This window comes from Sebastes umbrosus, chromosome 10 (genome assembly GCF_015220745.1).
Source record: "Sebastes umbrosus isolate fSebUmb1 chromosome 10, fSebUmb1.pri, whole genome shotgun sequence".
NCBI lineage: Eukaryota > Metazoa > Chordata > Actinopteri > Perciformes > Sebastidae > Sebastes > Sebastes umbrosus.
This window is the reverse complement of record NC_051278.1, coordinates 15,315,990-15,339,571: the sequence shown is the minus strand read 5'-3', so window position 1 is coordinate 15,339,571 and position 23,582 is coordinate 15,315,990. Positions and strand designations below refer to the sequence as shown.

The following is a 23,582-nucleotide window of genomic DNA, read 5'->3' as shown; positions in this document are numbered from 1 at the left end:
TGAAGAAACGAGCATAAAATGATCAAATGGAGTGTCAGGTGAAAAAAAATGAGGCCTACATCCCTCAAAGAAAATACCCTCGCCAGAATGTCTGCTTTATATTCCGTTACTTACTTGTGACATTATGTTGCTCATTACCTGCACCATTACCATTACCTATAGTCGTTATACATATGAAGCCATTATTGTAAAACCTTGCCACTGCAGGCCTGTAACCGAGTAGCTCATCAGTATTTCTGCTAAGGTGCACACTTTCCTGGGCTCTCGGTGTACATGGCTTGCATTTGTTTGTTTCTGCAACGGTTTACAGTATTCGCAGGAGTAGAGATTAACTGAAACTAAAATGAGGGAACCGAGGAAAACATGGGGGGGTTGGGAACAGAAGCAGGGAGAATGAACTGGTGTTCAAAGAGGGGTATAGAGAGGACCAGTGAATCGCCTGCTGACGACCGTGCAGAGCACACTGCCTGGGGATTGTGCAGAGAAACAGTCAGCAGTCAGGGGTTGATTTCTCCAACCCGCTCCTTTCACCCATGCTTCACTCTGCCAGTAAAGAGCTAGTCTCACCCAGCACAAAAGAATTTGCTTCCTCTTTTGTGCTTACAACTATACATTTCCACCACAGCTAAAAGAGAAGCGTACAGCCACATTCTCACTTCTTCTATGCTAATATAGTGTAACATCTGAAACCTTGACTGAGCTCCCAAACCAGCATCTCTGTTTTATTTTGTTAAAAAAAAAAAATGTGTTTCAAATTCCAAAAACAGCACAATATTGGACATTTTTCTGGGCTATTGGAGAAGCAGATGCTGAAAATCTGTAAGACGCCTTGGAATTTCAAGTTGTCACCTCAAACAGTTCAAAAGAAACATCTGTGAAGGGGGAAGCAGAAAAAAGGGGATTTATCCATCTGAAATGCAGCACCAGCCCAGTCATCTCACCTCTCAAACTTACTCTGCTATCAGAGATGTCAGCGATACTTCGATAGAGCCACAGTGCCCCCTATAGGTCAACAGATACACAAGCTTTTTGGAGTACTGGACCCATTCGTCTGTTGGTCTATCTGTTAAATGAAAGCTTTACCTGCGCTACAAAACATTTTATTCATCTGCTCTAGAGCACCCGTACCACACACACACACACTTACACACAAGCACAGGCAGGCCTCATACTGCAGGCATAGGGGTGAGTCATTTTGCAGCCACTACCTTTAAGTACTCACTCAGAAAGCATTATGTTATTTTTCTTTTGTTAAGGTCATCCTTAAACCACTAAAATTCCCCTCACTAAATAAAAATAAGGCTCTTATTTGATTTGTGCTACTTATTTTCCTTTCCATGTCCTTTACATGACCCCTACAGTAATTAAAAATCCTTAACTTGTGCGAGACAAAGGGAAATAGAAACAGAAGGTGGTGAGAGACTCCTTCCCTGTGTTCCCGTCTGTATACCCTCTCAATTACTCACAGGCCTGATGGATGAGATCTGGCGTGTGTGCAGCATAAGGCAGGGTGTTTTGAAATGTTTGCAGGGAGGGGGGTAGTGGAAGAAGGGGCTAGGAAGAAAAACAGGGATGCAAACAGAGACTTTCTGACCTTGACAACGATGACTTAAGTTCTGTGTCCACCGGCGAGACAAGTGAGGACCTGACCTGAATGACGGGCCTCCTCATGAGCACTGGCAACTGTCTCCAAAGACACAAAGTCAGTTTCATAGCCTAAACATCCCTTTGTATGTGTTTGTGTTAGAAAGAGAGAAGGTGGTGTGGGCTGGGTCACAAAATGCGTGACTGGGAAGGCTCATTCTCCCAAACACTCAATACGGTCATAGACCATTAGCAGTTCAAGCAAAGGGAGACATTTCTCTAAGTGCCAGCCGGATACACACTGACAGCACAGATTCCCATGATTACTCTCCATTAGCCACACCTCGTGAAAAATTATTTCTACCTGGCCATGTTGGCACCCCGTAGGACACAGAGATTAGGTAAACAACATTGACGTTGACCAAACACTGAAGCAGGCTGCAAGGCTGTTCACACAATCTGGACACTGGGAGGGGGAGAAATGGAGCTGAAATCGGAAGGAGAGGAAGTTCGCCAGCTGGTTTGTCCCTTCAGTTCACATTTACACCCTGATGGCAGGGAAAACCCTGGCCTTGTGCTGTATCTCTCTCAGAGCTGATACGATTAACTGGACCTTTTAGTGCAGGGCCCAATGCAACCCACTCACCGGAGTCATTTCACTGTTCAACAGAGCAGCAAGTTCTCTCAGCCAGGGGCATTGATTTTCATTCTTGGTGTGACAGTGCAACAATCACAAGTTTGCTCAAGAAGTTACCAGTCCTCTGCCATGGTTTCTAATGTACTGTGTGTCAGTGTGTACGTCCATGTATATGCAACTGACACCAGAGTGAAAGAGAGAGAGAGAGACCCTGAATTGCAGTCAAATTGCTGGGAGCATCGCAGCATCACTCAGGGAGGTTATGGCACAGGGTGTGAATCTGCAGAGAGACGGATAGACCCATCGAGCCAGACTCTCCAGGGGCTGAGTGTGTTGTGCAGCACATCCATGGCCTGACAGAAAATCTAATGAAGTGTCTATGCTGACAAGATCCCCAAACAGGAAGCAAAACCAAAAGCCATAGGCTTTATCAATCACTAAGGGAAATGTAAAAAGTAAAAAGCGAATTGTAAATTCATTCTTTGGCATCTCATGCCACATTCTGGTGTTAGTCTGTACGGGTGTATCGTTAAGACAACTTACTCCTAAAACTAACTACTAAAATGTCCCCATTTCATAACAGTAATGAAGAGTCCCGGCAACATTTTAGACCGATAAAAAAATAAGGATGTGAACAGCAAATCAATTACACAAGAGAGTACTGGCTTTCACAGAATAGAAAAGGAGAATATGTTGTCATATATTACAACTAGACCTTTAAAAGAACACTAAAGTTGGGAAGAGCGACAATGAAAAAGTATGTCTTTTTAGAGTTTGTCTATAGACCAAGAGCTCAGTGAGAGAATAAAAATGCCACATCTACTTTTCATTCTGGAAAGCCTTGTGCTTGGCAGGCTAAAATATTACCAGAGCACTCAGAGAGTCATTCCCTAATAAATAAGGCAGTGCTCTCCATTAAGGCTTGTGTCTCAGAGAAGCATATAATATTCTCTGGACATTACACACCATTATCCTGCACTGTTGCTGTGCTGCCACAACTACTGAGGTTTCCAATAAGTAGGATGGCCCACAACCTCACCCTTAAAAAAAAGTAACCCTCAGAGATTAAAAATAAAGAGTGTTCTTCCTTCAATAAAAATCACTTTGAGTGAAACTTTACAATCATCATATACATGCAGGTACATATGTGAAATTTGACCTCTGCATTTAACCCGCCCTTAGGAGCAGTGGGTTGCTGTGAAGTGCCCGGGGGAACAACTTGGGTTGCGGTGTCTCACTCGAGGACACTTCGACATGTGGACAGTAGGAGCCGCCAAGGATCTACTGCCGCCCTTTGCTGATAATATGCAGCTCAGGTTTGTTTTGTTTTTTGCATGTAGCTGTTGTTTTTCATAATACATGAATAATGTTAGATCATTCAAATTTAGGACTTTTTTATTTTTATCATTTTTCATTTGTTCCTCTTAGAGCTGCAATGATTTATCGACTAGTTGTTACTATCAAATTAATCACCAACTATTTTGATCGATTCATCGGTTTGAGTAATTTTGTAAGGAAAAGAAAAAAAGAAAAAATTCTCTGATTCCAGCTTCTTAAATGTGAATATATTCTAGTTTCATAACTCCTCTGTGAAAGTAAACTGAATATCTTTGAGTTGTGGACAAAACAAGACATTTGAGGACGTCATCTTGGGCTTTGGGAAACACTGATTGACATTTTTCACCATTTTCTGACATTTTATAGACCAAACTGCTAATCGATTAATCGAGAAAATAATCGACAGATTAGTAGACAATGAAAATAATCATTAGTTGCAGCCCTAGTTCTTTTGATTCAAATTTTACCCCAAATAACCCAAGATAAAAATCCATGTCTTGCTCTAGTTTTATTTACACTAATAATTAAAACACTGTGACCAGAGGTTTAGTTTGAGAGCAATTTAAATAATATCAAATGAACTTGAAGCCAATTTAGTTTTCTTTAACTCTCACCTGGCACAACACACAGGAAAGCTTGAGCCTATCAATTGGCTAATAAATTGATCACGATTTAATGACTGACAACATAAAAAAGAGCTGCACCTCAACATGTTACCTTGCTCCGAGCACAGAATTACTTTGTACCTGGTAACCTTCTGCGCTGTATAATATGCATGAATGAAAGGTAAACAATGCTACCTGTGTGCCAAGCAGCCCTGCAGGCAAACAATGTTTGAATGGATTGCATATCAAAAAACGTATAAAAGTCAATCTCCACTGGATCATGGTATTCTGCCCTCCGAGGGTCACTGCTCTCATCAAACCTGTGATGACTGCAGTACGAGCAGCTCCATACAACTGAATACCAATTGCCTTTCTCACAGTCATCTCAAATCCCTTCAGGTTCTTTATAGCGTTCATAACCAGATTCCCTGTGCACACTAAATTGGCTCCTTTAAAAAATGATCTAATACGGAAAGATGGGAAAGGTTTACAGCGGGTAATGGATTAGGAGTCAACCCCTGTGCATAATTACCACAGTCATCATGATAAGAGAAGTCCCCTCCACTTCGCATCGCTATCTTTACGACCTCATTCTGATCTGAGAGGGATGGTGACTCTCACATGAACTCCATGCACAGAGACGAGGAGAAAAATTATTATCTTGTATTTGCCATGTGAAAGCAACAGTAATGACATGCATTACATTTTAAAACTCAGTTTGAGCGTCCTTTCAACTTTTAGTGAACCCTGCAAATTTCAATGAAACATGCCTTGATTAAGTGTGATAGTCTCCTCTTTCCGTTGATCATTGCCAGACACCAATCCAAAGCATAGACTGTATAAGAAGTGGACGTAGTCACCGTGACGTCACTCATTGGTTTGTGGACTGCTATTTTGAAGCCTTGAGCTCGGCAGTTTGGCCATCACAATCTTGGCCTTTTGCAACCAGAAGTGACAGGAGAGGGTGGAACCATGGGAGCTAATGCTGCCTTCCATTTGAACCTTGAAGTCGGAATTTCCGAGTTCCCAGTCGGAAATTTCAACTGGAACGCCCCCCAAAGTCGGATTTCAACCTCACCAACCCCGACCGCAAAATCTAAGATGACTGCTCCAAGCATCAACGGTAAAAAATGTGTAGTAAATACTGTTTACTAGCACTTCTGACTTATTTGTGTCTCATTAAATCAGTCGTACACACAGTACTGTTCAACTTCAATCAACTGGTATTGCTAACAATGGCTAACCTGGCTGGAGCAAACCCCATCAAGTTTTCCGACTTGTTGAACAGAGTCAACTCGGGTGTGACGTCATCCCCAGCTCCGACCTCCACGGTAAATGAAACGCAGCGCAAGTACGACCGAACACAGAATAAGACATTTGGGCAACCAAAATGTTACAATTGGCTTTCATGAACTGAAAACACACTGTGAAAGGTTTACAGTTGTCAGATGAAAACATTAACACCCAGACCGGACAATGCCGTGGTAGCAAACTGTCAATCCCAAGGTAGCCACGCCCTAAAGTATACCCTGCTTTGTTGCCTATTTTACTCTAAATGGGACCATAATTTACTAAATGAACATCATGCTGCGTTGAAGAAGACTTGAAACTAGCGATTGAGAGCATAAATTCATGTTTACAATGTTTACTGAGGTAATAAATCAAGTGAGAAGTAGGCTCATTTTCTCATAGACTTCTATACAATCTGACTTCTTTTTGCAACCAGAGGAGTCGCCCCCTGCTGGCTATTAGAAAGAATGTAAATTTAAGGCACTTCCTCATTGGCTTCACTTTTCAGACCCGGAGGTTCCCCACTGATCCATTTGGCATATATGCCAAAAAAGTGGGCTACCAGAGGATCAGGGATATTGGTGGATATTATCAATATGACTGAACAACACAGTATCGTCACTTGCATGCTGAAAATACTACAACTATTATACAAAAGAGAAAAATGCATCCTGTAGAAGAATTTGGGCAGAAGTCTTCTATACTCAGGGAAACAATACCCATGACAAAACAGTCTGCAGCACTGCCAAAATGCAATCTAGACAGTGTACGGAGTAAAAATGAGATCAACTGAGAGGTGTGTCATACACATGTCACTTTCATCCTTTAAAAATAGTAGGAAGAGGTTACAGGGAGCATGGGTATAGATCTAACAACGTTTTATTCACAGTGGTGGTGGCAGACCAATGGAGACTCACTAATGAGTAGGCTGAGCTGGGCCATCTGCCGGGGCTGGATGCTGCAGCCCAAGCCACCTTGTCATGATACGGCCATCCTGCCCTCCACCCCTGCAGTTTACCAATTGTCACCACAGCCCCTCCTGCCCTGCCCTCTCCAGGCTCTCACCCAGGTGACAGTTTGAGCACCTTCTGTCCAACCTCCAGCCAAACAGAATTAAGGAAGAATTAAAAACTCAATGAGCCTAATAATTAAACTTTAATGGAGGACATAAAGCAACTTGACACCCTCTAAAAGCTATAGGCAGCCACCATAACAGTAGTACCAAGCTGGCCTGTGCCCCCTAAAATTACACTCATTTCTCCTTTGCAACCAACATATTGCTGCTGTCATGACAAAACCTTGTTGCACAAACTTGTAATTGGCTCTGAAAATATATTCAAAATGTTATATGAAATAAAAATAACATGTCAGCTGCAAATAAGCTAGAGACATGGCAGCTTTACTTGCTTCGTGAAAAGTCGACATTTGTGGAGTCATTGTTCATTTCCATGAGCTACAGAAAACCATAATGCTAATGCAGTCTGAAAGGTAAGAAATCACCAGTTACGCTGTGACATACATAATGGCCTGTATCATAATACATAATGACCAACATATTATAATTTCATCTCACATTACGGTATCTAGGGCAGAACGATTTTGAAAATATATGTAATTGCGATTATTTGACTGATATTGCAATTGCGATATGATTTGCGATATTAGAGGGAACGATGATCATCATCATTATTCTCATTTTCATTGAAAAACATATTAAAATGATTATGGTGTGATTTTTGCAGGGTTCTTTACCAAAAAAATATGTTTCTTAAGTCTTTAGAGTATGATCTGTAAACCAGGACATCTCTGCAGCATGACAATATTTAATTTAAAATGGTATTTCGACACATATTTTGCCTTTAACAAATATTGCGCATCCTATATGGCCATATTGTGATTTTGATAAAATTTCTATTAATTGTGCAGCCCTAGTATCATATTATATATTTAAGCTGAATAGTTCGACTGAAGGAACAAACAGTCCTAACTCTTCAAGCAGCCAGGAGGCAACAACCTGCTCCTGTGGTTGTTCTTCAGTTCACATCCACTGAACACACTAAAGGGTATAACAAGTAGCCTGAATATGTGAAGAGCAGAAAATGTATTCCTTCTTTCATACATTTTACACAACAACCTTCACATTTACCTACAATTTGCATAATTAGTATCGCTGCACTTCATGCTTGAAAAACACAGTTTATTAATCTGTAGGCTAATACGTTCTGGTGCTCAAAAAGTCCCACACTTGATAGGCAGCAGTCTACTGGTGCCAACCCTAAATGAAAAACAGCACGAGAAAATGGAAGTACTGCAGGCTAGAGATAGGAAGCAGTGAACAGATGAAAGGCAAGAAGTTGAGCAAACTATCCAAAGATCTTATCAAACTGCGTTGCCCAACATCCGCAGCATTTGTTCACATGCAGCTCAGAACTGTGTTACTCACTAAAATTTGGACAAGAGCCACTACAGCCAGAGCATGTCCAGCCTATAGTTATAATAATGTTTTGTTACCAATGACAAAAAAACATGGTCTGGAACAATCCATTCACATTCAGAGTTACCTTCACAACATACTACTGTTGTTGAGCAGAGCTGTCATAGGTGGTGAACAATGTTCTTATCAGTCCCACCACCTGTACAAAGACAACGGCTCCTGCAGTATGAATAGAGCAGCAACTGCTGAGACCTTCTAGTCTATATATAAAATATAAAAGGCTTCAGCAATTCCTTCAACCTTTCAGACCCTCTGACAGCCTGCTAAACAGAATGAATTACCTCCCGGCCAACATGTAGCTCAATCAGAGCCTGGACGTCTGGCAGCATTAACTGCTGAAGTGAGCTGCCTGCATTTGCTACAATAGTATTAGACAGTTTAAAAACAAAAACGTGCAATGCTCTCTCCTGAACCTCATTTCCATTCTCATATGCTCTATGTCACTTAATAAAACCACTGCTTACCTTATTCACTCCTTGATTTGTTTAAGATATTGACTGTAAAGAGCATCAACCGGCAACAGAATTGGGTAAAAGTGCAATCGAATACCTGTCAGTCTATAAAATACATACCACCTGCATGTGTGCTCAATGGATCTTACACTAAATAAAATACAAATCAAGACTTAATATCTCTCTTTACAGAGCTTAGATATAGCTAAATAGCATACAACAACCCAATTCAGAGATGTAGCAGCTATCACAAAACTCAGTACTAACAACAAACTGAATTGTATATTATCAGCTCAAAGTGCTACATTTGTAAAGGTCAAAATATCGATAAAGCAAGACAATTGCGATGACATTTAGGTGTACTAAACCACATATTTGTCTTTTACATGATGCTGACGATGATTCAAAGTGTCATGTCACCTTATCCTCATCAGGACGGGTATTTACATAATAGATTAAATTCATTAGCCTTATCCAGCAGAGCAGTCTGTTTTTCACATCTATTAATTTTGCATAAATTAGAGAGTATTAATTTCACACGAGATGCACACTGCTTAGTAGACTGTAATGTGTGTGTGCGTGCGTGTTTTGCAAGTACTGCATGAGGAAGGAAAAGTTATGAAACACAACTGCAGGAAGCCAAAGTAGACCATGTTTAATATACTGCTGTTACACAGCTATATGGTGTGGGACTATCACATATATAGCTGCAAAACTGTCTGCAGAAGCAACAGGTAAAGCAATCTTTTAGCACCTCTGACTGTGTGTGTAGGTTGTGAGCACACTGCAGAAAATTACATAACAGTAGCACAAATCCCTGAAAAAAGGCGTTTCTGCTAACCTACTCTCTGATTCTACATAGCAAATCTTTACAAAACAGCAGTATTGGATATGTTACCACTAATCATAACAGCATACACCGCCAACAAAATCAGAATGAATTCAGTCATTAAGTTAATTTGCACTTTGAGCCAGAAAGAGCTGGAACTGCAAATAAGTTGAGCAAGAAAGGGTTAGAACATAATCTCGCCACTGTATTTCCACCTATGGTAAGTCAGATGAAAGAGAGCACATGTCCAGTTTAACATTTGCCTCAGTCACACTCATCTCTTGTGCAATGCCTCAAGAACCAGCACTTTCTGAGTCTGAACAGTAGAGGGCAGCCAAGGACAATTTAATAGCCGAGCTGCCTTCAAGCAGCAAACACTATCACCATCCAACAGCTCCCAAAGGTCAAAGGGCAGATCCTTACCAGCATTGACGATGGCATCCAATTCCAAGACGGTGATATCTCCTTTGTAGAGAGATACTTTATCGCTCGGCCCTCCTCCGCCTGTCAGCTCCTTCCCTTCCTCTATGTCGTTGGCTGAAATTTAAAAAAAGATCATTTCAACTCATTGCATTCATTAAAAATAAATAAAATATAGAGACACAGAGCAGATTGATGAATGTTCTCAAATGTACTTGAAAGGATAAAATCTTCAGTTAGATGTGATGATGTTGATGGAGAAAAAGAGTCAACTCATCCATTATTACAGTTCCTATATAGCAATACTTCATAGAAATTCATTTAAAATGCAATAACAGTGGACAGTACTGTACGTACTACACTATCAAGACTCCAGTGGACACTGAATTTTAATTCAGAATTTGCATACTCATTTGTATTCCTTCCTTCTTTCATATTGTAAAAAAAATGGAATTGTGTGATGCAAAGTGTTGTAATTTTTATGAACTAGTATATTCTGTAGATAACAAGCCAAGCCAGTTTAGCAATGACTATTTTGTAGAGTATTCCTCCTTTAAGAGTTGAGCCAAGAGATGCTAATAACCGAGGAGCTGTGAATCGGCAGTTCTATTTCATACTGGTTCTTAAGGAAAATACATCAGCTAAGAGCCTCCCAAACTGCCGTGAAAAGTTATTTTACCTTGTTTAATTTAATGTAGAGAAAAATATCACAGCAGATGTGTGCACATCACTCTAAACAAGTTGCCAATCTACCTCACTTCACTGAACATCAATTGTAGTCTGTTGGTTTTATGTCAGTGTCAGACAAATTGCCACCACCATAAACTACTGTGTGTTTTAAAGCTCTTGCGAGCTTCCTGCTTGCTTACATTCAGGGTCTGAAATTAGCACCCGCCAAATGCGGATAAATTGTTGGCAGTGGCGGGTAAAATCGGTAGGGATGGGAACAGAGTACCGGCTTACGTTAAGAACGGGTTTTTACTTGTCCAATTCCTTGGAATCTCAGGCTTCTGTGACTATCGATTCCTCGGTATTTGTGCTTTCCGACAGTTACACATGCACAATGACACATATGCATGCTGTATCATGTTACAGTTTGTTTTGGACCAGAGCCATGGTGGAGAGGAAATAAAGCGCTCAACAGCATAGCGCTACTAAACCTGAGGAACGCGCCCTATTGTGAACCTGTTTTGAAATCAGCAGGAGGAGAGTTAGTAACGTTTCCTGTTAGCAGCTGGTGGGCAGCACAGTCCTGCTTTGATAAATAATGGAGCTACTAACATTAACGGAGGTGCCATTGAGTTATTATTATTATTATGAAGCGTTCAAAAGCTGCTCAGGAAAAATTATTATTGGGTGAAGGTAAATTACAAAGTTATCATGATGTGTTCAAATGTAACCTCGTAAAATTAAGTTTTGGTAAGAAAATTGAATAAATACAGTTGTTTGAAGGAGATGTTTTCACAGTAATATAAAATAGATATTTAGATAGAATAATTATAGAATTATGACCTGTTTAACTTCCTAACACTAGCTCTAAGCAGCTTGCCAATATTTGTTTAATCAAAGCAAATATTTAAATAATCATAATCATTTGAATGCTGTATTTTTATGCAAACAACCACTATAGATGACAATAACAAAGGACAGTACAGTACTGTGTACAGTACCCTCTCTGCCCCGAAAAATAGGGCTCCCCGGAAGCTACGGTGTAATTCGAACACTGTAATTTACCATGTATATAATGTTTTTTTGTGTAAAATATATTGGTAAGTTGAATGACATCAGATCTAAAATGTTATTCCTTCATTTAGCTCAGAGATTTCAAAAGACAAAAAAAAATAGTTGCCTGCCACAGTGGCAGGTAGTGAAAAAAGTTAAAAGGATTGAGTCCTGAACCCTGAAATGAGTTAGCATTTTAGCACATCCGGTTCCCTCGTCTCATAGTCAATGGGTTTTTCTTAATGGGTTTTTGGTTAGATGACTGAAATAAGGTCTATGTTTAACACAAGCTTAAGAGATTTAAGAGAAAATAAGAATTTAAAATTCGTTAGTAAATATCCCACTCGTGTATTTTGAAGCTTTTGTGTCTTAAAAAAGGTGGTTGCTAGGTAAGGGATAATGTACAGCAAGCTGGTCATTGTTGTGAAAGAATCCCGACAGGGCGATGCTCGTTGTGTACACTTGCACTCATGCAATCATGGTGTAGTTCGTTTATAGCCTAACATTAGCTTTTTACTTCTGTGACATTCACACTTCACAAATCATAAAAGTGGTGTTCACTTGTGAAGATTATCTTCCTGAACAAAACGTGTAAGTAATAAAAACGTCTGTTTGCCACAGTGCTTATTTTCTGCAATAATCCAAAACCCAATGGAAAAATCCCAATGGCTTTTTGTCGAGGGAACCCAGGGCTATGCTAACACACTGGCTGGCCTACAAAAATACATCATCACTGCACCAATCTGCATCGAAACTAGCTTCCTGGGTCGCAATATTATGAATCCTACGATAGCGAAGGCATGACCCGCCCTACTCTGCCTCTGATTGGAGTATAGGCTCATTGGAGATGTACTGCGCCGTGCCTTGAAAGTGGACGAGATCAGGCGGCAGCAGCAGGATATTTGCAAATCTCCTTTATTGTTTTTGTTCTTTTTATGTCTGCCTTGTAAAGCACTTTGTAATTGCTTGTTCTGATAAGTGCAGTATAAATAATATATAAATAATAGAAAATATTTATATTTTATACTGACTGTTTGATAAAATATGCTATAACCAAGTTGCAACTTTAGGAAGTCATTACCAATTTCAGGCAAGCACCTCCAGCACACGGAAAAATACATTCACAGCACACGTGTGCAGAATTATAGTGCTTTCTCTATATAATCATACAAATATAAGTGTGCACAAAAATGGGCAAAATACTTACAATGAAACCTAAAACTGTAATGTAGCCACCAGAATTATTGAATAATATGTTTTGGGCTGGGGTGTATAAACAGTACCATTATGTGTCAGTTTATCAGCCGCACCTAACTCAAAAGGCATTCAGCAACAATAAGCGGTCTTTCTTACGTCTATTTTCCTCTCTCCAGGATGTGATCTTGTCCAGAGATATGAAATCTTGACGACGATACTCCTTGCGTCTCTCCTCCCGATCTAGACGGAGCTGTCTCTCTGTGGAGGAAAGAGACATCATACATTTATTAAGCGAGAATAAAGCTGGTGCCATTGAAGAATAAAATCAGGAAATAGATTTGGCACTGGAACAGATAGCTAATAATGTAAAATTCATTTCCAGTTAAATCTGTGTTTTTTTTTCTTTTCTTAATGTCCTATGAAACTTTCTCTCAGTCTATTTCCTTTACTTCACCTGACTATCACCCATAAAACAGTTGCTGGTCCTGCACCAACTGATGTTGGCCTCTGACCAGACTCCTCCTTCACTGCTCACCTGGTACTGCCATCATCATCATCATTATCATCATCATCATCATCATCAGTCATGTCTCACTGCTCCAGCTCCACTCCTTCCTGGCTCTCTAAATTGACTATGAAAAATGTGATCTTAAATAAAGTGATGTTAAATAAAGTGATTCTGCTTCATGCATTAAAATCCCCTTTTGGCTAGCATGGTCAAAGTGCAGGAGCAGCAATGAAAGAGCACTACTGGAGCTGGTAGGGATGCTGAGTCTTGCTCAAACACACTTCAGTCATGTAGGTGCTTGCCATCCAAGACGTTTCTACCCCACTTCTCAGCCATGTGTCATGGAGACCCAAAACAAGGCAGGCTCTCATTCCAAATCAGACACCTCACCACCATTTGATTTCACTCATTAGTCCCTCTTCTTTGGTTATGGGTGTGTTAATTAGTGAAACTGGCTGTTGCGTGGATTGGCTGGAATGAAAATGTGCATACTGTCTCCATGGCACCACTGCACTATGAAGCCCTGTTGCTTCATTGCACTCTGAACTTTTAAACTGTGCATGGAGAAACTTATTTTGTCATGACTACCTACATTTCCTTTTTTTACAATTGCAAACACACGTTTCTTAATACTGAGTTGACAAACCTCTTTCCACAGTCAGCACAACAGTAATCAATGTGGATTAAACTGTTGATGACTTTTCATTGTTTGGACACAAAATGCCCAAACTGTGTATTTACATGTTGCACGTTTACATACTATTGTAAAAACTGTTACATTTATGTTCAAAACCTAATATAACACAGAATTACTGCAATTTACTACACTCTGCTAAATTTACATCTAAAAAAAATAATAGAAGTGCATGAACTCATAATTGGGAAATAAAACACTGAGCAACTATTTTCATTCCCTGATGACTTCTATGAAAGACCTGTGTCAGGTGAGGAAAGAAGTGAGGCAGAATCCAGAACGTTTTGTTATTGTATGGGACGATGTGACGTTTCACCATTCTCTTCCAGTCACAGAGTAGTTTAAGGCTGGTTTATACTTCTGCATACCCTACAACGTAGCTTGATGTGTCCATCCCCAGAAATTGAACTACCTATCATGCCGACACAGACCGCAACAACTGTTGCTGCGTTCCGAGTTGTATACTTTTTCTTTTAACTTTTAGTACATACTGCAGCTGCCCTTACAAAGTCTGTACTGTTGCATCCAGTATGCATACAATTGGGACATACTTATTCATCAGAACATTGCGCAATGAACTTTGACCCCTCTTGCTCATATATCTGCTGCGCACAGTATTGTGAGTCAGATTAGCCAGAAAAGCATGCTGGCTAGCATACTGCAAAATGCGACTGGATGCAGTAGGACATCCTGGCATTTCCTCCTACGCATTTCTAACCATCTCTGAACTCCTCTCCTTCCCTCTTTTCTGCGTTGCAGTACTTTCAGTAAAAGTAACTGTTATTCAACATTAATTAGCCGTGTCGCTAATAGTGACGAGATCTAACTCCAACACGATCCGCTCAGTTTCAGTCACCATTGTTTGAAATACACAAAGAAACTCAACAAGTGGTATAGAAACCCCACCGCAGACACACTAGCACAAGTATAAATGCTCACAACGGTGCAGGCTAAGACGCTGCGTAGAGCCCAACTATAAATCAGCCTTTACAGGCCTTTCCAGGATGGTGTCCCTTTTCTTTCCACCTTACTAATGAATTATTTTCCTCTTGGAGGCAGAAAGGTTATGACCAGCAGCCACAGAATCAGACATCCCTCGTGGATGCAATGAATGCTGGATGTCTGGACATATCTGCAGAAGATTGAATCAGGCATGCAAAAATATTCTTTCCCAGGTGTATTAGAAGAGAGGACAGAAGGTGTGATGTCGATGAGAACTGACGAATGCAAAAGACAGGGATGACTAGCACTGTTGTATTTTTATACAGTATCTGTAGATATCCTATACAAATTGTGAATATGTATAGTTTTATATTGCATTACTGCAACTACTTTAGTTTCATTTTGTGCACTTAGAATTACTCTATTCAACAATGGCAAATAAATAAAGCTACTACTAGTTGCCTAAGCTGCTGTGTGTTATTCGTTTTACAACAAATTCCAACATAATTGGCTGGCATTAGTACATCACACAGCTGCTGCTTCACCTTTGTACTGCTGTATCACTCTTGGGTCCTCACAGCTTGTGTCCTCATGTTCATCTCACTGACTGCAAAAGAGCCTCAAACAGCTACTGTTTCTCCAAACAACACTAGGCTGTTCTGCAAAACAAGCTTCATCCTAATTACGTGCTTCACTGTGAAATCTTTGCCAAATAAATACCCCGGTGCAGTGCTCACAGTGTAGACTTTGGTCAATTAAAACATCCCCTCTATAAAAGCAAAACTGGATGGGATATAGCACTAAACAAAAGCATCCTTTTGGCTCTTTACAACTAAATGTTGAGTCTTTGATGCTTTGCATACAATAATAACCCTAAAATACATCATAAGAACTTTGTACTATTTCTTAAAAATGGACTTTGAGTTATGAGACTTACCTCTTACACATATGATAGGCTAAAATATTGAGGATGACTATATTTTGGTAAGAAATAAAAAGATCCTTAGGTCATCTTTAGGCAACATCCTGCAGTAGGTCAGGCTATAATTAAAGGTATTTCTGCAACGAGGGATATCCATTCTATCCCTTATGTATTTTCTCTCCCTCTTGCCCACTCCTGCCATTCCCAAGGCTGCTTTTATTCTACATGGATGAATAAAAAGGCAGTTCTGAGGCTGAACACAGCAAAGCTCTCCGGACCACACTACAGCGCTTTGTCACTCTGCTGAACTTATAGTGGTTGAAGAATTCAAAAGCTTAGTTTAGATGCCATGAGAACAGGATGGGCACAAAATGTGCTTCATTCATATTACTAATATGAGTAACAAGATTGTTTTACTGGAGCCGCAGCATAAGTGATGCTAAGTGATGATTTTTCTGTACTTTATGAGTTCTGCATGGGAAGGCCAGGACCAAATTCTAGTGATAACAAAACGAAAGGAGATGTGACTGCTATGTAGTCTTTTATATACTCATGTTTCCTTATTTAGTTAATTTTGTTTATGAAAACTTCAGAATAGTCTGCAACCTGGCAAAACGCAACACACAACTTGCAGTAATGTATCTTTGTTGGTGCTACATTTCACCCAGCCTACACGCTAGCCCCCATGGGTCAAACACTATTTGAAAAATAATCACATTAAATTCCTTCAGTTTCAAAATTTCTTTCACATTTTGATTTGCCTTGATCTCCTCTTAACGCAATTTGAGCTAGAGGGAGTATACGCTCAGAATATGAAATCTGATTTACTTTGATGTTCACTCCACGCTGCTACCTGCTCCAACTGGAAACGGGCTGGCTAAGATTAATTATTAGCTTTGCTCGGAGAATTTAAAAGACCATTATAAAGATTTTCCCATACACTCCAAAAAATTAGTCGTGAGTCGACGGGCTTGATGGCGAGACACTGACTGAACTGCGGCATTTCACAAGAAAAACCATGAAATTCTCAATAACTCGCCAACAATGATTATAAACTATTATTGTTTCAGTTATTAAATTAGGCCACATCCATGCTAAGCAGAGGCCAGGACTGCCAATGTAATATGATGAGGAATACGGTTCAATCACATACAGTAGCACTGTATATACCTTGACATGTCATAGCAGGGAGACCACAGGTGGAATGAATATTATTAATGATGGCTGCAGTCCATTTGGTTTTTGCATGATTATAAACTATTATTGTTTCAGTTATTAAATTAGACCACATCCATGCTGAGCAGAGGCCAGGACTGCCAATGTAATATGATGAGGAATACGGTCCAATCACATACAGTAGCACTGTATGTAACTCTTAGTTCTTTTAAATCAAAGCTTAAAACTTTCTTGTTTGCTGCTGCCTTTTATTAAACCAGATAATGATCTTATACTGCACTATAACTTTTACTCTTGTGTGTTATACTCTATTTTAGTTTCGATCCTAGCTTTTATTTTCAGCTTGTTTTTATTTTCTAATCTTTAATGTTTTTATAACTGTTTTAATTATGTCTTAATGTTCTTTTGCACTTTGTCGCAATGTTCTTGAATGTTTATGTAAAGCACTTTGAATTGCCCTGTTGCTGAAATGTGCTATGCAAATAAAGCTGCCTTGATAGTGTATATACCTTGACCTGTCATAGCAGGGAGACCACAGGTGGAATGAATATTATTAATGATGGCTGCAGTCCATTTGTTTTTTTGCAAGGCCCTTGTATTGCGCATGCGCAGACATAACTTGACAAGGGGAATGGAGCCATCACTAATTAGTGTGATTGATTACACCTGTGCTGTAGCTACCTGCTCTGACAAGTGGAAACCATGGCTCTACTGTGTCAATAAATTAATAAGTTATGAATATAGATAGGGTTAGCATGTCTTTTTTGGCCCTTTTTAAAGCACAACAGGTCTATCTTGTAGCCTACATGTATCTGAAACTGAAAGCACTTGGAGTCAAATAGGCGCGTTTCATTTTCTAGCATCTTCACATACAGTAGCACTGTATATACCTTGACATGTCAAAGCAGGGAGACCACAGGTGGAATGAATATTATTAATGATGGCTGCAGTCCATTTGCAAGGCTCTTGTATTGCGCATGCGCAGACATAAATTGACAAGGGGAATGGAGCCATCACTAATTAGTGTGATTGATTACACCTGTGCTGCAGCTACCTGCTATGACAAGTGAAAACCATGGAAAACAATGTGTCAATAAATTAATAAGTTATGAATATAGATAGGGTTAGCATGTCTTTTTTGGGCCATTTAGAAAATTATAAATAACCACGTTTTTTAAACTATTAGACACTCCTTGTTCCTTTGTTTTACTATACGGTGGTGCTGTTTGGCTATACAGGGGATATGTAGTATAGCAGAGAAGGTTTGTTAACTCTACTGTTGGTGTATCACACAGGTGGAATGAACATCATTAATGATGGCTGCAGTCAATTTGCAAGGCCCTTGTATTGCGCATGCGCAGACATACATTGACATGGGGGATGCAGCCATCACTAATTAGTGTGATTGATTACACCTGTGCTGTAGCTACCTGCTTTGACAAGTGAAAACCATGTAAAAAAAGAAAAAGCCCTACTGTGTAAATAAATAATGAATATAGATTTATTAAAGGGTCAGCATGTCTTTTTGTTGGCCCTTGTTAAAGCACAACAGGTCTATCCTGTAGCCTACATGTGTCTGAAACTGAAAGTCAAATAGGGGAGTTTCATTTTCTCGCATCTTACGCAACTTTCACTTGTGTGTTTGAGAAAGAGAAACAGCCATTTTGTCATTTAGAAAAAGATAAATAACCACGTTTTTTAAACTATTAGACACTCCTTTGTTTCTGTTTGGCTACAGGGATATTTAGTACAGCAGAGGAGGTTTGTAACTCCACTGTTGGTGCATCACACAGGTGGAAGGCAGGATATTTAGGGAGTACTTTAGCAGGTAAATAAGATCTTTAGGGGTAAAAATCCTCCTTGCATGTAAGCTAATAAGCAGGCGAGAGATGCACCATGTGAGTGACTGTCAAGCATGCATATAACGGCAGCAAAACAGAGGCGCAACATCAGTATAACATCTGTATAGTGGGTACCGAATAGTAAGTGTTGTCACAGCAACACGGAGGAGACAGAAAGAGTGGCTGTCAATCTACTGGCATGGTTGAATATCATGCTGTCTGCCATGGAGATGCTGATAGCCTCATTCATCCACCACCACCACAACAAGCCTTACCTTTCTCAGTCTTCCAGTCCTTTTTCTTTTTGCTCATGCTGCCGGTATGGTTTGACTTCGAATGGTTGTTTTTTGACTGTGTCAACCCCAGGCTCACAGTGAACAGTTCTCCTGGGAGGGGGGAAACTGAGATGTAGAGAGTGAAGCAGCCTCTGGACGGGGGTTAGTCTCACCTGTGTGTTGAAGCTGTCAAAATTTCTATGGACCCTCCAGTACGGCTCAACCTAGCGTGAGTGCAGCCGTAAATTTCTGTGTACACGAATCCCGGTGATGTGATTGGCTGTGCAGAATGGGGAAGTAGGTATGTGATTGGTCGAGGTGGTGTGTCAATCATGTGAAGGTTCCACGCACAGGAGGGGAGACCGGGGTCGGTTGGTCCGGAGGTCTGGTTCATCCTTCTGGAAGTGTGTGGTGTTTTGGGGTGTTTGGATGGTAACGATGCCGGGCTACTGGAGTCTGCTTTGAGACACTACAAGTAAACAGTCCAGTAAATAATAAAAATAAAATAAAAAATAAAAATATATATATATATCCAATAAAAAGTGTATATATATATATATATATATATATATATATATATATATATATATATATATACTTTTTCATAGGTTTATTTTTGGCAATAAAAGACAGTGTTTTTTTGCAATATTTTGAGTTAAAATTTGACCACACTGCAGAGAAGAGTCTATGCTTTGAGACACTACAAATAAACAGTCCAGTAAATAAAAAAATAAAAAAATATATATAAATATATACATATACATATATATATATATTATTATTAAATTATATATATATATACATACATACATATATATAACTTTATAATATATATATATATTTACATATATATATAATATATATATACATTTTAGGTTTATAGGTTTATTTTTGGCAATAAAAGACAGTGTTTTTTGCAATATTTTGAGTTAAAATTTGACCCCACTGCAGAGAAAAGTCTATGCTTTGAGACACTATAAGTAAACAGTCCAGTAAATATAAAAAAAAATGTAAAAAAGATATATAGACTGCAGAGAAAAGTCTATGCAGGTGTATAGTGATATGAAGGCCTGGTAGACTGATTTGTACTGTAGTAGGCCAATATTGTAATAACCTACTTAAATCTCATACCTCTGACTATCATTAATATATTAATATTATATATTTTTTTAAATCCCTCTTTATAGAAACTTTCATGGTAAGATGGGTTTAGTTGCATTGTATGGTTTTATTTGTCTCTTAATTCTGTTTTGTTTATTATATCGCTTTTATTGTTGAGTATCTGCTTCCGTTTTATAAATTGTATGTCTTCCTGCTGTGTAATAATATGCATTTTATTATTAACTGTGAAGCACATTGGAACTATTGTTTTGAAAAGTGCTATATCAATACAATTTTTTATTATTATTTTTATTATTTTATTCTTATCATTTATTATTCTTATTATTATTTGTAGTAGTATATTAGTATTAGTATTTTTATTATTATTATATGTTCAGCTTTACATGGTGTGATTGTTGTCCTTATATAATTGCAACTTGCCTTGCTGTGACACTGAACTATAATTGCTGTGTAATTGTTTGGATCATAACAACATGTCATGTGGACAGTTTTGATGATAATCTTGGCCTGTAGTATCTGATATAACTAATATGTTACTTCATTAATTGTCACTAAACACACAAAAGGACACATACAGTAGTAACCTGTTCTTGTTCGAGGTAGAGGACAGTATCTCACAGGATAGAAGACCAGATCAGACCAGGCTGTCATATGTGAGAGGCTGGTTCCAGAGACCACCGTCTGTCATCTGTTAGCTCTGCTCTGGTCCAGACCCATCTGCTCCTGAGACCGCTGACATTATCAGAGAGTGGAAAAAATATCTTTCGTCCAAGCTGTACTCTGATCCAGATCCAGATTTTTTTTTTTAAATTGAGGGTTATTTTAGTGATATACATCCAGTTTTCATGTCGTTCATCATAAATGCATTTATAACATTAACAGCAATTTGACAGATGGAAACTATGTTCCTGTTTTATTTAGGCTTATAATATCTAAAACTCGTATTACAAAGTGCAAGGATTTACGTTTCCCAGGACCAAGGTGGCTAAATTCTCTCACAATGTTCACCAGACATCTCCTATTACAGTCAAATTAAAGATCTTTATCTCATTGAGCTGCTGCCCTTTTTAGGAAATTAAGACAGCTTTCATAGCTGGCACAGAAATTCATAATTAGTCCTTGTAATATCTTAATTAGTTTACAATATGGATTTACAAAATATTAGAATATTATATCAGTGCATGTTCAAATTAAAACCACAATGGGACATCTAGAAAACTCCCCTACCCTGGGAATAGCAAATTAAAGTATCTATGAGATTTGAATGAAGTGACAGTTTTCCCTCCCTTTGTACTATTCAAACCAAACCACTAGATGTCGCTCTTGTGACATTATAAGCAGCAGTACACAGTTAAATTCAGTTTCAGTTCAGTTTCAGATTTATTTGTCATATGTAGGTTAACTCAGGGTCAACGGTAGAATGAAATGTATAAGGTGAGAGGATGGGTCAGCTCAGCAATAAAAGCATAGTCGCATAAGATAAGATAAAATGACAATAATAAGCTAGAATAACATTAATATTATAGAAAGACAATGATAAGATTAAATGACAATACATTGTCAGAAAAAAAAGTGATACTTGAGGCAGCATCACTAAGTGAGGATTGAGGACTGAGGATTGTGTGTAAGTGACAGTATCTCCAACAATTGCATAAATGTTATGAGAAAGAGGAATGAGATATGGGTTATAAGAATGAAATGAGATAAATAGATAGCTGAATAGAAAAAGAAAATATAGCACCATATACTGTACATAAAGTGGCTCAATAGCAGCAATATGATGATGCAGTGCATTCTTATGTAGCAGTAAAAGTATTTCACTGAGGCATGAAGGGCTTGCTGTTTTTATGCAATTTTGCTCTAAATAATCTAATATGCTCTGTCTCTCTGATATTTTTTATATCTGAGGGGGGCATATTAAGAAGGAGACGACTTCAGCAGAGGATTCAAGTACAAAACCCCTTCATCAGTGTGCCTCCCACTCTGCTGTGTTTGTGAAAGATGCTTAATCCAAAGTGTGTGGCCCTGACCTCTGACCTTTTCTTTTGACCTTTCAGTAAACCAACATATATTTCCATTCGGCTTCAGCAGGCTTGTTTACACTACTTGTTATACTATTATACTGAAATACACTCAACTATACTGTAGTTTTAGTTATGCGATTAAAGCCTCTACACGTCCATAGTCCACTCACACAGGTGTTTCCACTTATGTTGCCTGATTAGCCTCTTCTTGGGGCTGTGTTGGGACCTCACTCACTCTCTTGCTAGTGTTGTTGTACCTGTAAGGGCGGGACAACTTACCCTGTTATCATTCTCATTGGTCCAAAAAGTTTTCCAGTTTTAACCTGACTAGAGATCTAATCGGCTATAGTAATTGAAAACACATGTGACGGTGTGGAAGGGCTTAAAGTGTTATTGAATGTTGTATTGTGGATTCTTGGCTTCAATCACTATCATGATAAATTACAAATCAGTGGGACTGTACTGGCTTTTTCATTGTTTTAACTGAGGGTGATTTGAAACAATGACATAAATGATGTGTGGTATTTACTATATATATATATATATGTAGTTATTTGATCATTTTGGTTCAGTCATTAGACTTTTGGAAAATTCTTTTTATTACTTTTTTTCCAATCATAGCATAACAAACATAGCAAACATAACACCGGTGCCATAATACAAAAAAAATAAAAAAATTATATCTTACATTTAACATTTAATATGTACATACATAAATACACACATACACATCGCCTCCCACTCCCACACAGAGACAGGTACAGCCTTCTTCCCAGCCCTGGAGGTAAAGTTAGAGAAAAAATAAAATATTTAAATAATTAAATTAACTAGTTAGAATTAAAAGTACTACAGTAGTATAGTTCATGCTGGTAAGATAAAACCTTTAATTAATTAATTAATTAATCAATTAATTAAATAAATGTAGAGAAAAAAAAGAAATAAGAAAAAAAGAAAACAGCACGTAGAAAATAAATTAAGTAAATACCCTAGAAAGGTTAAGAAGATTCTATATAAGTGATCCATGGATCCCATATCCTATAGAAAAGCTGTGGGCTACCTCTTATAGCATCAAAAAGATCAAATTTGTCTGTTCCCAGTGACTACAGTAGTTGACTGTGCAGGGCAGAGTCTGTACACTCCTAACATTGAAGGATCTATTTGTGTAAGATTGTGTAGGCCATTGTTATTGCCATGGTTACCACACAAGGAGATATAAAGCCGGTGGCTGTACCTACAAGTCACTAGCAAGAAAATTGCATCGTCTAATCTGTTGTTGGCTTGATACGTACATTTTTCATATCCCACTTATTATAATCATAGCAACACAATTATCTACGTAACTCAAAGTGAGCCCAGGGGCTAAAAGAAATTGTCGTTTATACATGTTCTTATATCCGTAAGTCCTTTGATGGGTTTTTAGTGACTATTTGGTTTGGGTTATATCATCATGTCTGTTCTCAGTCAATGCCTAATGATAAAACACATGATTTGTTGTTGTAGTACAGTAATT

The 23,582-nt window shown here is 38.6% G+C and overlaps 1 protein-coding gene across 2 annotated transcripts in view; it reads right to left on the bottom strand.

Moving 5' to 3' along the window:
• The window catches only part of macrod2 (mono-ADP ribosylhydrolase 2), a 454,175-nt gene extending 435,011 nt beyond the window's left edge, over window positions 1–19,164 (bottom strand). For both annotated transcript variants that reach the window (XM_037782351.1, XM_037782352.1), the window contains exons 1-3: window positions 18,927–19,164; window positions 12,725–12,826; window positions 9,653–9,766 (exon numbers count right to left, since the gene is read on the bottom strand). In XM_037782351.1, the coding sequence (XP_037638279.1) occupies window positions 9,653–9,766; window positions 12,725–12,826; window positions 18,927–18,963 (253 nt within the window). In that variant the 5' untranslated portion in view covers window positions 18,964–19,164. The remainder of the gene's footprint in view (window positions 1–9,652; window positions 9,767–12,724; window positions 12,827–18,926) is intronic.
• Between the last annotated feature and the right edge of the window lie 4,418 nt (window positions 19,165–23,582).